Below are 17,542 nucleotides of genomic sequence, written 5' to 3' on the forward strand. Positions count from 1 at the left end.
TACAAGTTTGCAATGTGTGTTTTATAGTAAAGAAAATCTTTTTGACCCAGCGTTGTGCAACGTAAATTGCACAGTGGAAAGAAATATTACTAGCCTTTCCTACATCGTTATATATTAGTGGTAGGGAAAATAATTGCATTACAAGCTTGTAAATTGCACAGTAGACAGAAATATTGCCAGCGCCAATACTGCCTTATTCCCAATCTAAGTTGTCAATAGCAATGTGCAGTGTGTTTGTAGAAGAGGAAGGGCATTTTATTGAGCCTCTGTCTTTAAATTATAGAGACACGCTTGTAGTTTTGCTATAACCTTTTCATAATTTGTGTGTGTGTAACAACCAAACCCATGGCTTTTCATTTATAAAAACCTTGAGATTTCATTAGGCCTCATAATAATATAAAATGTCTGGAAAATGGGGCAAAATTAAACACCTATGCCTCGTCCTTTTGCTCATCTGTGAATTAAAATGTGTTTATTAGCAGCACCAGCCATCTGGCTAGTAGTGGCACTTTAAGCCTCAGTGGTGAAGATAAGGGCAGTGGTAGCGACAGTGGCAGTCAGGGAAAATACAGAACAGAGAATCAGGAGGGAGACCAAGGAGCCCACAATGACATATCACAGTCTGCTAAAAGTGGTAGAGAGGGTGCAGATTCTGACGAAGAATATATGTTGAACAGGAACTGTGAGCGGGATCAGGGTGCTGAAGAGAAGGTGGAAACATCAGAGAAGAAGGGTGGTGGCCACAGTGGCAATAAAGAGTGGAGTCAATGTACTGCTAAAACCCACAAAAGAACTGCCAGATATGCTTATATTGTAGTCAGCACTGAAATTGGTGATGCCGCTAATACTATGACTCAAAACGAGCCAGACAGGCCAAGCTTGACAACCGCTAGCTCTGTGTGAGTAATTCCCATATGGCGTTTTTTTATCCACAAGGCCAGCACACAAAACCACAGCCATGTGCAAGATCTGCAGGATTAAAATAATCCATGGGCATTCAAACACAAACATAGAGCTCTATTGTAGCACATGAGGCAGCATCACTGGATCCTTTGGGAAAATAGAACTGGCCAACATTCCCAATCAGAAGAAGTCTGTCCTCCTCCTTCTCTTGGTCTTCTTTGTGGCAGCCAGCCCACTTCCTCAAGAGATACAGTGTCCTTGCCATCATCATCAGCTTCTTCTCCTCTTCCTTGTCCTCAGCTCCACTGTGAAATATAACAGAATATGTGGCCATGGAAAAATAACCAGCAATTAGCTTGTGTTAAGCTGAACCCACACCAGTTCACATTGCTGGTAGTTCAGTTGCTGCCATACCACTTAGTTGTGGTAATCGTGGCGCTATTCTGCGCTTTCCCCTAAATTTTATTCTGGTATATGATATGCATACTTCCTTCCAAATGTATTTTTTTTCTAAATGCAATTGTTTAAAATTGCAATTCTCACTGTGAAACAAGGTGCAGGACCAACTGTTATGGGAAGTGTCATCTCAAAGAGGGTTGTCAACACTGCAGAGGGCATGGTGAAAGCCAAACGGATCAAGCTGTCCAAAACATCACTTTTGTCAAAAGGAACTAGGCATGTATTATGGGAGGATTTTCACACTCTGGCTGAGGCCGATCAATGTTCTGCACCGTATGACTGCTACTGATGCTGCCATCATGGCACTGCCACTGTTTGTCTTTCTACCATCATGTTCCATACCGCATGGCTAAGGCTACTTTCACACTAGCTTTAAAGTTTTCCAGTATTGAGTTCCGTCATAGGGGCTCAATACCGGAAAAAAACACTTCAGTTTTGCCCTAATGCATTCTGAATGGAAAGCAATCTATTCAGTATGCATCAGGATTTGTTTCATTCCATCCCTTTTACGGTATATGGCCAGAGAAAATACTGCAGCATGTTGCGTTTTTTTCTCCGGTTGAAATTCCCGAACACTTTCCGGATTCGGCATTAATTTCCATTGAAATGTATTAATGCCGGATCAGTACCAAGTGTTCAGGAAATTGCCGCATTGACGCACCCGGTTTTCCGGTCTGCGCATGCGCAGACCTTTAAACATGTGAAATAAAGAAAAACCGGATCAGTTTTTCCGGATGACACTGGAGAGATGGATCCGGTATTTCAATGCATTTGTCAGACGGATCCGGATCCGTAAACAAATGATATCCGTTTTGCATACAGGTTTCCGGATCCAGCAGTCAGTTCTGGCAACGGAGCTGCCTGCCGGATTCTTCTAACGCTAGTATGAAAGTACTCTAATGCTGCCATCATGCCAGTGCATCTTTCTGCCTGCCTACGAACATGTTCCATACCACTACTACTCCTTGCTAATAATCCCCTAATGCCACCACTATTAACTCTACACAGTTGCCACTACGATTACTACCCTTAAACACCCAAACTACTGCCTTGTCTGTTCCATGCTATGCTGCTACTGTTTCTGCTACTGTTGCAGCCACATGCCATGATCGCCCTACCCTTTGCACATCCACACTATACTCCTGCTGCTCCCAATTAAGAGGTATAATTTTTCTAGGCTCATTTAGAAGGAGCCACTCTTTCTTCTGACAATTATCACCCATTAACACATCATTTTTGGGCACTTAGTCAAAAAAAGGCACTGTTTCTTCTGACAAGTAACACTGGTGCATGTCATATGGGCAGGCATTCTGCCCCCATTAAGGCTTAATTTTTGGACGCTTCGTCCCCAACAAGCCACTGTTCTTTTTTCCCCAATAACACCATGGGTGTTTAAACACCATCTGCCCCTGATTTGGGGGCCAGAAGGACAAAAAAAGCTTAACACATGCAACAGTGCAGTCTGTTTTTAAACACGTTGTTTGTTAACGCCGTCAATCACGCGTTTACCCACAGCTACGTATGTCAGTATCTCTCTGACGTTATTTGTTATTGCTGTCACTGCATTCAAAAGCATGGGGGGGGGGGGGGGGAATTGCAAATATTTACAAAAAAATTAACAAAAATAGATAACATATTTTTCTAAAAATTATGGGTACTAGGAGATTAGAGGGAGTTGTATACCAACGTTCAGGGCAATTGGAGCAACTTTGGTTCAGGTAGGCCTAGGGTTTAACCCTCTAGGGGTTTAAAAAAAACTAAATTAACCCAAAATGCACTTAAATTGCAAGTATGAATTATTAATCAATGGGTCACTCTTCTCTTCGGCTAATTGATGAGGGTCCAGAATGAGAACGTACCTCTTTCAAATGGGATGTCCTACAAATAATAACTGCAGTTTTCAAACCAGCACTTGAATCTGAATACTTTAGTAATTCCATGTAATTAAAAGTGTATTATAATTACTGGGTTATTCAATAAAATCTATCTGTATGGCGCCACCTGCTGTTTGCTCTATTTCTAATTTCTCTGTCCTTCTCACTGTGATGGAAGCACGTGCTCCGTTCCGTTCATCATCTGCCACCAGCTGCAGCAGACAGGACATGCCATCTAAGAAAGGACACGTTCCCTGAGCTGCCAGCCTGAAACAAAGTTAACAGAACAATTGGAGCAATGCATGGCGATATCTCGGGAACCATGTGAGGTACAGGTAGAAAGAAGTAGAAAGAAGCTGAGGGGGAAAGAGGTAGATAGAAGTTGTCGTGTACTACATTATGTATAATTTAAACTTTTTACATTAATCGTGAGATGACCCCTTTACAACGGATGCAATGGTGTAAGTAGCCCAACTTGAATGCAACGGCTTCTATTCTGACATGTACTATAGGATCATATGTGTACAGCTCACACATAGTATGGATGCCGGGGATTATCTGTTCTTATTTGCAGGTGGAAAATCTACAACATAATACAGTTGCAACAAAGTGGATAACATTTTATCAGTTCTCATCCACCCGCTGTGAAAAATTGCTTGGCGAGAAATGACATCCCACATGGAATTTATATTCACAGCATGTCCATTCCTTCCGAATATGCTTACCAATACAAGCATGTTGTCTCCGATTCCTCCTTTTCTGTTTCATGGTTGGTGTGAAAAGGAACTTTATCTCTTACTGCCACCATATTCTAACTATCATTTTGAATTAAGGAAGATGGAGCTTGCATCCTCCAAGTCACAGTTGCTGTGCCCAAATTCTGCCAGCCCATGCCATGACTGCACACCGACTCCCAGACCATGTTATTGGGAAGGAGAATGCATTACTGTAGCTTTTCCTAAATTGGCTTGGGTCTCCCTGGCCTTAAAACATGTGGGAAGCCCTGCTCTAAAGGCCAAGATGGGGATATGAATTGGATGTTACATGGCAGCACCCAGTCAAAGGATGGAAATGTTGCCAACTAATACAGTAAGTCTGCATAATGGGACATCCACTACCTGTACCCCTGACTTTGTTCTCTGTACTTCCCATGTTCTTTGCCACAACTTAAAAAATTGTATTTGCTTCCTGTAAGATAACTGTTTGCATTATTGTGTGACTCTCTTCTAAGTCACCTCCATTATTCTAGCAAGCACCATACAAAGAATGCATCGTAGTCGGGATGGGTTAATTCATCACAGAGCCATGATCATGCCTAAGAAGCAGAATGACAAATCCACTGATTAGTTAGCTGGCATAGTGCCCAGTCATCTCTTATCTTGCCACAAGTATTATCTCCATAGACCTCCCCTGCATTGCACTGCAAATCCCATTGTCATCATGAGCACTAGAGGGCATGACATCAATTGTAAAAACAAGAGGAGAGAAATGATTCATGCTGGATGTGGAGTTCCTATGAAAGGCCACTAGGTGGCAGCAGAGAGCTATGACTTTGCACTGTTAGGCCAGGACAATCTAATCCAAAGCACCAGAACAATATGGAGTAGATCCATCAATGTAAAGGAAAATTGGCTTAGTGGCCCATAGCAACCAGTCAGCATCCACTTTTCATTTTTAGAGCTTCTTTGGAAAATGAAAGGTGGATTCTGGTTGCTATGGCCAGTTCTACTTTACACCAGTTTGATAAACCTCTCAACCTCACTTTTTTGGGATGAACATGGTCAAATAATAGAACAGGGAGGTAAAGATGCAGTAAATCAAATTCCCTATTGGCCGCATTAAATGTAACTGACGTTCAATTTGCAAGGGAGAGCCAGGACCAAACGTGCATGGATATGTAACACTGATGATCTTTTCACACATGAAAAAAAGCTACATACAAGTCAAACGACTGCCACTACTATTCTGTAGTTACTACTACTCTGCTGCAAAGGAAACGTGTGTATAGTCCTAGCAAACATGTGCAGTGACCACGTGCAGTGGTCAATGTTGTAATACACTGGTTCACTGCTAAAGTTGTCAGGTAGTTAACTGCTAAAGTTTGCCAAAATGTTTATTGTGATTGCTAACTATGCACTTTCAGTGGTACAAATGGTTAATGTGACTTTACTATGCACTACATATCTCAAAAGGCTGTATATGGGAAGAAAATAGATAACTGACAGTCCTTAGTAATAGCTGCCCCTACTTTCTCCTGGTTGGAGGGTTGTTGGCAAGAAGGTCAGGAGCAAAGATGTTGAAGAGTCCCTGTTAAGCACGCTAAATGAGAGGGCCTATTTAGTGTGTGCTGCTAACAAGGAACCAAGGACAGACACCTGTGTGTAACTGAAGCAGAATTTGTCCAGGCAGACACCAATCCCTGTGTGATTACAAACTGCCAGAAAAACATCTGTGCCAAAAACTAACCTCCGAGGGAGAGAAAACACTTATTACAGAAGGTTGAGGACCAATTAAAAGGCACAGTGCTTGGACAAGAGAGATGGTGAAAGTAATGCATACATATGGCTGTAGACTTTACAGCATGTGGTCTGGGTTATATTGCTTCTGGCACCAGCCACACTAATGAGAGCGCCTGCCGCACTACCAAGACAGACCTTCTGAGACAAATGTTCTAGGACTGCATCCTGTAGTTGGGCATTAAAAAGATACATGCTTTTGGTCATTTGGGAATATTGATTGTATCTCTGAAAGAAACCCAGGGAGGATCATCTAGTAGCTGTGACCTATACACAGCCTTTGGGAAAAGCCTACTCTGTGATATATTTGAGAACTGTGCATACTGTCTGGATTTGCTCTGTGGCTCCTATCATCCACTCCAGTAAAAGAGGGACTATATTTTACTATAACTAAGTTACAGTGGCGTCTCTAGCTTTCAAATTTTGGGGGGGCACACTGGGGGCCAGGACAAAAGTAGGGGGGGCAGCTATAACAACGATACATTTACACAAGTATGCTTAGAAATGCGATACTTTACTCAATACCTAAAACCGCAATAGGGAAGAAAAACCCCAATCACTCAGCGCTGGTGCCTTCTCAAGCAGCTGATCGGCGGGGGTCCCGGGTGTCTGATCCCCGCCGATCAGAAGCTGATGATCTATCCAGAGTATAGATCATCAATTAAATTAAAGTGCAGAACCCATTCAACTTTTAAATCAGGAAGATTCTGGGGCAGCCGCCAGCCAGCTCTCCTCTCAGACTCAGTCAGAGTCAGATCTAATCTCTCTCGTTAGAATAGAAAGAGACTTAGTCAGTCCACTCAGTCACTACTTGTAAGTTGTACCTTATTATTATTAAGTTAACCTGCTACACACCGTCACCACTAGGTCAGGCTCAGTCCAGTCTGTTCAGTATCGGTAGGTTAGGGCCACGCCACGCCACGCCACACACTGTCTGTTCTCTAGTCTGGGCCTGGCTTCTGTCACCCCACTAAAGTCATATATTTTTTTTTGCCAACTTAAATTCTTTATAATGCGATATATCAATAAATAATGTGGGTTGGGCAGTTTCTTAAAAAAACTGACTTTTATAATATGTAAATTACCTGTCTACCAGCAAGTAGGGCGGTTACTTGCTGGTAGCAGCCGCATCCTCCTTTCATAAAGACGCCCCCTCCTCATGTTGATTGACCGGGCCAGCGAACGCGCTCGTCCTCTGGCTGGCCCTGTCTGCATTCAAAATCTGGCGCCTGCGCCGTACCGGTCTTCAGTCAGTGCAGGCGCACTGAGAGGAGGACGCTCGCTCGGCCGCTCTTTCCTCAGTGTGCCTGCGCCGGGTGTAGATGTGATGTCATCGGTGCAGGCGCATTGAGGAAGGAGCGGCCGAGTGAGCGTCCTCCTCTCAGTGCGCTTGCGCCGACTGAAGACCGGTACGGCGCAGGCGCCAGATTTTGAACGCAGACAGGGCCAGCCAGAGGACGAGCACGTTCGCTGGCCCTGTCAATCAACATGAGGAGGGGGCATCTTTATGAAAGGAGGATGCGGCTGCTACCAGCAAGTAACCGCCCTACTTGCTGGTAGAGAGCTCATTTACATATTATAAAAGTCAGTTTTTTTAAGAAACTGCCCAACCAAAATGAGTAAGAGCATTATATATTGATAAATCGCATTATAAGGAATTTAAGTTGCCAAAAAAAAAAAAAAATGCTTTAGTGGGGTGACAGAAGCCCTTTCAGCAGCTGCTGCCAGTAGTTGAATCAATGAATCAGAGTCTGACTCAACTTGTCAGGTCCTGGGGCCAGGGGCGGAGCTGGGGGCGGGGCCGGGGCGGAGCTGGAGGCGGAGCCGGGGACGCGGCAGCGGTGGGTGGAGACTAGAGAGTGAGACCGCAACGGCACCAAGTCCGAGTCAGATCATCAGATGTGAAGAAGATGTCCGGTAGGGCTGCCTAGTGCCTACACAGTGCACAGCAGCGCAGCATAGACCATCCATCACCAAAATGAATGGGGGACATTTTAGTTGGGGGGGCACATGGGGGGGCACAGCTTGATGTAGGGGGGGCCGTGGCCCCCTCTGGCCCCCCCCTGGCGACGCCACTGCTAAGTTAGCCTGATAGTTGGTCTTCATATCCGTCCCATATGGGTCCCTGTTCTCCTGCCTTGCACCCTGCTACTTATCTAACACCAAGGGCACCCCAGCCACCACCAGGCAAGAGACCCCAAAATCTAGGGTGTGCCACTTCCAGCACTGGATGCCTGACCTGGGAAAGTGCCGGGACAGGTTTATCCACCATGAGGACTACAACCATCCTCATCACCATCACCATTATTCCCATCCTCTCCATCTCCTCACGCCTCCCATGCAGGCCAGCACGCATGGAGAACAAACACTGTATACTACTGTATCTACAGACAGTCCAGATGGAAGAACAGAGAAGACTTGCTATAATCCATTGGTCATGGAAATTTGTGGAAGGTGAATATTCAGCTTCTACTATGGAGGCATTACTCTGTGTGGGGGCAGTAATTGGGGCATCATAATGTGTGGGGGTACTTAAAAGGGGATCACACTGTGTGGGGGACTCATATTGTTTAGGGGCCACTCAAAGGGGCGTCAAAATTTGTGGTGGACTTATACTCTTTGGGGGCACTTAAAGGGGAATCACACTGTGATAGGGTCACTTAATGGGGCAGCGTCCTGTGTAGGGAATAAAATCTGATGGGAATGAATACATTTCAAAATGTCAGGCAGAAATTGAAGAGTTCTGTGGGGGAAGCCAAAGGTGTTGGATACTTGACCAGGATTGATGGTGGTCTTAATACTGAGCTAAATGCGAGTATCCTACAAGACAAGTTACTTCATATATTCGAGTACTATGTTTATGAAAAGGACGACATAGTGTTCCAGCAGGACAATAATGCGAAGCATACGTCAAGATTGGCAAAGAAATGGGACAATAAAGTAAGAGGTGCTGCATTGGCACCCACAGTACCCAGATCTCAACCCAATCGAACACTTGTAGGTAGAGTTGAAAAAAAGGCTGTATTCATACCCAAGTGAGTCAACGAGTAGGCACCAAAATTGGGAACATGTAGAAGAGATCTGAGAACATATTTTGGTCGAGACTTAGGCTACTTTCACACTAGCGTTCGGGGCTCTGCTTGTGAGTTCCGTTTGAAGGCTCTCACAAGCGGCCCCGAACGGATCCGTCCAGCCCTAATGCATTCTGAGTGGATGCGGATCCGCTCAGAATGCATCAGTCTGGCTCCGTTTGTCCTCCGCTCCGCTCAGCAGGGTGTCCGCCTGGCCGTGTGGAGGCAAACGGATCCGTCCAGACTTACAATGTAAGTCAATGGGGACGGATCCGTTTGAAGTTGACACAATATGGCTCAATTTTCAAACGGATCCGTCCCCCGTTGACTTTCAATGTAAAGTCAAAACGGATCCGTTTGCATTATCATGAACAAAAAAAATAAATATATATATATTTTTTTTTTGTTCATGGTAATGCAAGCGGATCCGTTCTGAACGGATTTAAGCGTTTGCATTATAAGCGCGGATCCGTCTGTGCAGATAACAGACGGATCCGCACCTAAACGCAGGTGTGAAAGTAGCTTTACTTGAATCTGAACGAGAGCATGCCCAGTAGGATTCAGGCAGTGTTGAAAGCCAAAAGGGGATTTACAAAATACTAACAAAATAATTAAAATTAAAATGTAGAATTTTCGAAGCAAAACAGTAACAATACAGTTACATGACAAGCATCTGCATAACTAATCATATTCTCAGTAGCATAGAAGTAAGGGCCCCATAGCAAGGATGAAACCAGCCCCCGCTGACCCCCCTCCCCACAGGACAGAAGGGTTTCTGCCTAAACCCTTGGGCCATTTTTTTTTCAATGACCCTTGGGCCATTTTTCCACTGCTTCATTTGCTAAAAGTTGTCCCTTTAGAGCAGGGGTGGGGAACCTCCGTCCCGCGGCCGTATGTGGCCCACTGGACCATTTCATGTGGTCCCCGGCCCACTGACAGAAAATGCTGTAGTCATTAGCATGCAGGAGGCACAGGATGGTGACAACAGCGCATTGCTAGCTGTACTCACCTAGCTGTACTCACCTTCACTGGTCTTCTTCCGGCCCCACGCTGTGTCCTGACAAGTACAGCTGTGCGCTGTCAGGTCACAGTACAGCGCGGCAGGAAGAAGACCAAGGAGGATAAGTGAATCTGCAGAGAGGCAGCGCCGTCCGGAGCTGGAGAGGTACGTTTCTTTTTTGAGTTATTTTAAATGTCTGATCTGATTGGGTCTGATCTGAGCCTGGTGGGGTCTGATCTGAGGCTGGGGGGCCTATTGGGGGTCTGATCTTAGGCTGGTGTGGTCTGATCTGAGGCTGGGGGGTCTGATGGGGGCTGATCTGAGGCTGGGGGTCTATGGCTGCAGATAAATGAAGAAAGGTCCCGGAGACAAATCGAGTTCCTCTATGGCTCTTCTTTATTGGTCAAATATGGTTGACAGACATAATTACCACATACACGGTATAACGTTGGGGGTCTATGGGTCTGATCTGAGGCTGGGGGCCTATTGGGGACTGATCTGAGGCTGGGGGTATGATCTGACACTGGGGGTCTGAACTGAGGCTGGGGGGTCTGATGAGGGTCTGATCTGAGGTTGGGGGTCTGATGGGGCTTAGCTGAGGCTAGGGAGGGTCTGATCTGAGGTTGGGAGGTCTGATGAGGGAGTGGTTTGAGGCTGGGGGATCTGATGTGGGCTGATCTCAGGCTAGGGAGGGTCTGATAGGCGTCTGATCTGATGTTGGGAAGTCTGATGGGGGTGTGATCTGAGGCTGGGGGTCTAATGGGCGTCTGATCTAAGGCAGGGGAAGGTCTGATGAAGGTCTGATCTGAGGCTGATGTAGGCTGGGGGTCTGATAGGAGGCTGATTTGAGGCTGATGCATGTGGGCGGCAGATATAATGCCAAGAAAGGTAGGGAAAGCTGCGAAGAAAGAGGCAGGGACAGTGGCAGAGAGAGTAAAAGCTGGGTGAACCCCATTTCTGGACCGCTCTGGGATGAGCTTGGCTGCCATTAATGCCAAATAAAGAAATATAGAACTAAATATATAACATTCTCAACTTAAATATTAGACTGCTATGTGTGGTCAAAATGGTGCATGTACTATTTGTAATATATAGTGCAGGCGCCATTTTGTGCTGCAAAAATACAGCGCTCTAGATTTTATTAATTGAAGCACAATTTCTGTAACTTACCCCTAAGTCACTTATATGTTTGACTAAATATAGCCATTACATTTTTAAGCTGAGAATTTTGTATGGCCCCCGAACGATGTTACAAATATCCAAAAGGCCCTCGGCAGCAAAAAAGGTTCCCCACCCCTGCTTTAGAGGGTAGAGTCCAGCAGAAGAGGGGATAATCACAACTACATCTGGGCCCCCTCTTGCCCTGGGTCCCATGGCAGTCGCCTAGTCTGCCACTATAGGTAGTTACGCCCATGCATATGCTAAATAGTTGCAAGTCCAATTTATGTATGAGATAGCCAAGATGATGGTCTATAAAATTATAGTAGTCTTAGGTTCAAAGCTGTAGTGGATGGTAAAATGAAGAACCTGAAAGTCAAAAGTTCAAAACATTGTTACCCTTTTGTTAATCAGTGTACATCACCCTTTCCTACTCAGAACTTCTTATCTATCAGGCTGAAAAAACTTTTTAAGTTGTGTTAAAATATGTTAAAAAAAAAACAATACAGTAAAACAAAATCACATGGATCATTTCTGGTGATGAGTGAATCGAAGTCCATGCGAAGCCGGATTTCTTCGTGCTTCGTGGTAGCAAATTGATTTAAGATAGAGTCGCACAATTATTGAAAGGTCAGTTGTGACCTAAAATTGACCTAAGAGTGTACCTCGGTAGAAAAAATAAAACATAACTTTTACTTTATCTCATCATTAAAATGAATTGTGGCATTCTAAAATCTAAATAACAGTTCCTTATTTTGGAGGAGAAGAAATACTGGTACTTATCAGACTTGGCTGCCTTGTCTTATTGTTTGCGGGGGGAACGTCACGTGGAGTGCTAGGCTCACTATCTTGCAAGTCCTGTCTGTCCCTACCAGTGATGGCCAGTTTGCCATGTTCGCCCGCGAACACATGCGGGCTGCCATCTTAAATCACAAGTCCGGCGATGCACAGGTAAGTCCTTACCTGTCCCTGCGCAGCGAGCCGGTCTGAAACAAATGCGGTCACCGGGAGCAGGCAGTTCCGAGCTAAGCCTGATGAAGGCCCCTGGTGGCTGTTCTCGGAACTGCCTGCTCCTGGTGACCGCATTTGTTTCAGACCGGCTCGCAGTGCAGGCACAGGTAAAGACTTACCTGTGCAGTGCCGGACTTGTGATTTAAGATGGCAGCCCGCATGTGTTCGCAGGTGAACACGGTGAACTGGCCATCACTGGTCCCTACTATACTAATCTAGATAGTGGAATTGCTGACAGGCTGTAGTCGGAGCACTCGCCCTTGCAAGGGCGACCCCCAGCCGCTGGAACCTCGGGTCTGATCTAAAATACCCTGCTTCTTCTACCAAACTAAACAAGCATCTAAGGAGTCATCCGACACGTTTCGCGTGGCTCATCAGGGAAATAAATTCTTTGCAGCGCTCTGTGCAGTGGCAGCGCTACATTTGATTGTTAGAGGCAGTGGCAGCATATCTTGACTAATGCCTTCTTTTTATTCCTCTAGCACCACCCCCTCACAGCCCATTGTCCAATGAGCGAGGGGGTGAGCACCTAGGAAGATCACACCCACCAACGGCATCATACATCACATGATAGCAGGGGAGGTCACATGGTACGGATGCTTACCGCCCCAGACCGCCCCTTGCTTATCTCCAAGTCCAGTGGTTACGCCCTGTGGGAGTGCTTGTTGTCATGGGGATCAATAGCCGCGTCCCCAGGCAGGTAATCTCTATATAGCGAAGTGATTTATAGTGTTTCATCGACACAGTTTGGCATCAGTCCTCCCAATCCCATAGATTGAATAACCCATTCAGACATTGATCCGCAATGATTTGTTTCTCAAAAGGATTCAATGCTGATCTGTTTTGATCAGATGACAGAGGTGCCATTGTATGTTGGTTAGTTGTAGTAACCCATAGCAACCGACATCAGTCCTACCATTCTCATGGACTGAATGTCCGATTCAGATATGACATCCTCAGGAGGATTCATTGCTGATCTGCTTTTATCAGATGACATGAGTGTCCTTATGTTTAGGTTTGCTATAGTAACCCATAGCAACCAACATCAGTCCTGCCATTATCATGAATTGAATGTCCGATTCAGACATGACATCCTCAGAAGGATTCATTGCTGATCTACTTTTATTATATGACAGGAGTGTCCTTATGTTTAGGTTTTCTATAGTAACGCATAGCAACTGACATCAGTCCGGCCGTTTTCATGGACTAGATGTCCGATTCAGACATGACATCCTCAGGAGGATTCATTGCTGATCTGCTTTTATCATATGACATGAGTGTTTAGGTTTGCTATAGTAACCCATAGCAAGCGACATCAGTCCTACCGTTCTCGTGGACTAAATGTCCGATTCAGACATGACATCCTCAGAAGGATTCATTGCTGATCTACTTTTATCATATGACATGAGTATCCTTATGGTTAGGTTTGCTATAGTAACCCATAGCAACTGACATCAGTCCTTCCATTATCATGAAATGAATGTCCGATTCAGACATGACATCCTCCGGAGGATTCATTGCTGATCTGTTTTTATCAGATGACATGAGTGTTCTTATGTTTAGGTTTGCTATAGTAACCCATAGCAACCGACATCAGTCCTACCGTTCTCATGGACTAAGTATCCGATTCTGACATGGTATTAATGGTGGGCAAATTGATTTAACCTAAAATAGTGTAAAAAACAAAAAAAAAATATCTGATCCATTTGCTCGCGACGGGTCGGCCGCCACCATCTTGCACCCACTACTTACAAAGAATTGCTCTTCGTGACGAAGTAATTCATCACAAAGCTGACTTTTTTGTAAAATTCAGCGAAGCGGTCGAATCGAATTTTACCAAACTTTGCTCATCTCTAATCATTTCCAATAAGTAACATTAAGAACAAAATGCTGAGAAGAACTTGTCACTGTTGTACCTTGTTTTCCTTCCTGGGGTTTTGTGGGAATTTCCTCCACGCAGTCTGAAGGGAACCATCCGGTGCGTCCTCTGGCGTTTCCTTCCCAGAATCCTCCTTCTCCCACACTCAAAACTAAGAAATATACAATATTCTGGTTAAATGCTGTTTGAAGTATGCAAAATATATCGAATAAGGGCTCTTTCACACCTGCGTTCTTTTCTTCCGGCATAGAGTTCCGTGGTCGGGGCTCTATGCCGGAAGAATCCTGATCAGTTTTATCCTAATGCATTCTGAATGGAGAGAAATCCGTTCAGGATGCATCAGGATGTCTTCAGTTCCGGACCGGAACGTTTTTTGGCCGGAGAAAATACTGCAGCATGCTGCGCTTTTTGCTCCGGCCAAAAATCCTGAACACTTGCCGCAACGCCGGATCCGGAATTAATGCCCATTGAAAGGCATTGATCCGGATCCGGCCTTAAGCTAATCGTCGTTTCGGCGCAATGCCGGATCCGACGTTTAGCTTTTTCTGAATGGTTACCATGGCTGCCGGTACGCTAAAGTCCTGGCAGCCATAGTAAAGTGTAGTGGGGAGCGGGGGAGCAGTATACTTACCATCCGTGCGGCTCCCGGGGCGCTTCAGAGTGACGTCAGGGCGCCCCACACGCATGGATGATGTGATCGCATGGCACGTCATCCATGTGCATGGGCCGCTCTGACGTCATTCTGGAGCTGGAGCGCCCCGGGAGCCGCACGGACTGTAAGTATACCGCTCCCCACTACTACTATGGCAACCAGGACTTTAATAGCGTCCTGGCTGCCATAGTAACACTGAACGCATTTTGAAAACGGATCCGTCTTCAAATGCTTTCAGTTCACTTGCGTTTTTCCGGATCCGGCGTGTAATTCCGTCAAGTGGAGTACACGCCGGATCCGGACAACGCAAGTGTGAAAGAGGCCTAAAACAATCTACATTCAATAATAATCAGGAATATAGTATGTACCAATCATCATGGTATAGAGTTTGTTATTCCAGACTCTTCAAACGAAAAAATTTCTGGTTCAGGGGGTCTGACTGTAGGGCTTTTCAATCGGCTGGCCGCCAGAAGAAGCAGAGCATAGCTCTGAAATAGAAGATGTAAACCTACCACTTTATTAGGCTACCATGGCTAGAAAATACAGAAATCAAATTAGGTATTTGCCAAGGTACCACCAGAGCCTCAGGACCTAGGGGTCCTCTCTTTCTAATATCTATCTATCTCACTCTCCATGATATTATCATTTTAGTTTTCAATATGTTGTGTGTTATCATGTATTTATCATTGGCAAACCTTCACTGGATGCAGACCGCAGGACTGCTATGGGGCCCAGGTGGGCGGAAGGGCCCGATGCAAGTCCTTTCTTCGGTTCTCAAAGTGAAAACCCTGCATCTTCATGCAGCCGCCACTAGGCTAGTGCAAAGGGATGATTACAGCTTCTGTTGCAGACAATGGTAAGTGTATAAACTCTGATGGACAAAGCACCTAGTGGTATCTACGGGCTGAAAGCTTTGTAATAATTGAACTGAAACAGGAGATTTATCTACCATGTATTCAGAAAGTCTTCAGACCATTTCACTTTTTTCACATTTTGTTATGTTGTGGCCTTGTGCTAAAATAAAAACAAATTCAAGATTTTCCCCATCATTCTGCACTCAATTTCCCAAAAAGGGAAAGTGAAAACAGAATGTTCAAAATCTTTGCTAATTTATTGAAAAGGAAAAATTAAAATCTTGAATAGACAGAAGTATTCAGGCCCTTTGCTATGACACTTGAAATTTAGTTCTGGGGGATTCCCATTCTCTTGATCATCTCAGAAATGTTTCTGCACTTTGTTTTGATTTTTATTTATTTCAATAACATTTCTTCTGCTTAATAAATATAAAATTATGGTTCTTATAATAATCGTTATATTTATCTTACAGAGTAACTACCATATGATTTTAATATTTTTTTGCTAATGTATAGAGACAGTGACAGGGAACATTTTTGTAATATACGGTACTTTATTTAGGAAAAAAAATTTTTGTGGTAAAAAACGGGCTGAAATGTCCCTTAGGCTACTTTCACACTAGCGTTTTTCTTTTCCGGCGCTGAGTTCCGTCCTAGGGGCTCAAATCCGGAAAAGAACTGATCAGTTTTATCCTAATGCATTCTGAATGGAGAGTCAGTCCTTCAGGATGCATCAGGATGTCTTCAGTTCAGTCTTTTTGACTGATCAGGCTTTTCAGAAAAACTTAGCATGCAGTATTTTTACCTCCGGCCAAAAAGCCTGAACACTTTGACTGAACGCCTGATCAGGCTTTTTTCCCATTGACTTGCATTAACGCCGGATCCGGCGCTGTGTGTTCAGTCAAAACGGATCCGGCTTTTGCATGTTAAACCCGAAAAATGTGAAAAAAAAAGTTAAAGTCCATAAATGGCGGATCCGTTTTTTCCAATGCATTTTTTCAAATGTAATCCGTTTTCACACGTTTTTCCGGATCCGGGCGGGCAGTTCCGGTGTCGGAATTGAACGCCGGATTAAAACAACGCTAGTGTGAAAGTAGCCTTAGCTGCACTCTTTCAAATGAGCGTCACTAAGGGACATCTGTCTTCCATCAGCATCGGAGAGACGGGCTGTGCGGGAGCTGCAGGCCCTGCTCCCTCACAGCCTAATGGGCACGAGAGCCTTATGTGTTTAAATTAAATATACATTCACCCTTTTTATTAAATATAATGGACTTGTATACTCGGTATGCTTAATGACCGGCCTGGCCTTCGGCAGTTACACTTTAAAGGGGTTTTCTGGGAATTAAGAAAATGAAAATACGTAAATAATACTTTATTATAAATATATTCCCAAATATCTTTTATTAGTTATAATGGCTTGTTTTGTCTAGGGTGCAATGATTAGGAGAAACAAAATGGCTGCTGTCCTATTAGTTCACACAAAACCTGTCCTAATCACACAGGAGGACAAGTTACTTCACAGCACTGAGGTAAAAAGCTGCCTCGTCCTCCTCTCTGCTCTACCTGTCAGGGATTATGATCCTGAATACAGTTTAATATGATATTTAGCTGAATCTCTGTAGGAATAGAGTTCATGAGCAGACATAGAAGTACAGAAAGGATGGACAGAACAGACTGTGATAATGTGGGGCAGTGGTAATAGAGACTGCACACAAGTGCTGCTGCTCATTAGCCACATCTGCTCTGAACTCCATTTCAACAGACATTCAGCTAAAGATCTTATCATCTGTGTTCAGGATCATAATCCCTGTCAATCAAAGAGGAGCATAAGGCAGTACTTTATCTTTGTGTTGTGAAGTAACTTGTCATCCTGTGTGATTAGGATAGGTTTTGTGTGCACTAATAGGATGGCAGCCATTTTGTTTCCCCTGATGATTGCTCCCCAGACAAACAGGCCATTATAACTAATAAAAAGTATTTGGGAATATATTTATAATGAAGTAATGTTAAATTAATTTCATTTTCTTAATTCCCAGAGAACCCTTTTAAGTTTACAAGGTCTTTGAGTGGGATTTTTATTTTCCTCTACAGGACAAACAGTGAGGCAGCATGGTGGCCTTGTAGCTTTGGGGTCCAAGGTTCAAATCTGACCAAGGACAGAGTCT

At 44.4% G+C, this 17,542-nt stretch overlaps 1 protein-coding gene across 1 annotated transcript in view; it reads right to left on the bottom strand.

Moving 5' to 3' along the window:
- Window positions 1–17,542, bottom strand: part of SHANK1 (SH3 and multiple ankyrin repeat domains 1) — a 511,391-nt gene that overhangs the window by 245,692 nt on the left and 248,157 nt on the right. The window contains exon 12 of the mRNA XM_044281565.1: window positions 13,909–14,022. Coding sequence (XP_044137500.1) covers window positions 13,909–14,022 — 114 coding nt within the window. The remainder of the gene's footprint in view (window positions 1–13,908; window positions 14,023–17,542) is intronic.

The sequence above is a fragment of the Bufo gargarizans genome, chromosome 2 (genome assembly GCF_014858855.1).
Source record: "Bufo gargarizans isolate SCDJY-AF-19 chromosome 2, ASM1485885v1, whole genome shotgun sequence".
NCBI lineage: Eukaryota > Metazoa > Chordata > Amphibia > Anura > Bufonidae > Bufo > Bufo gargarizans.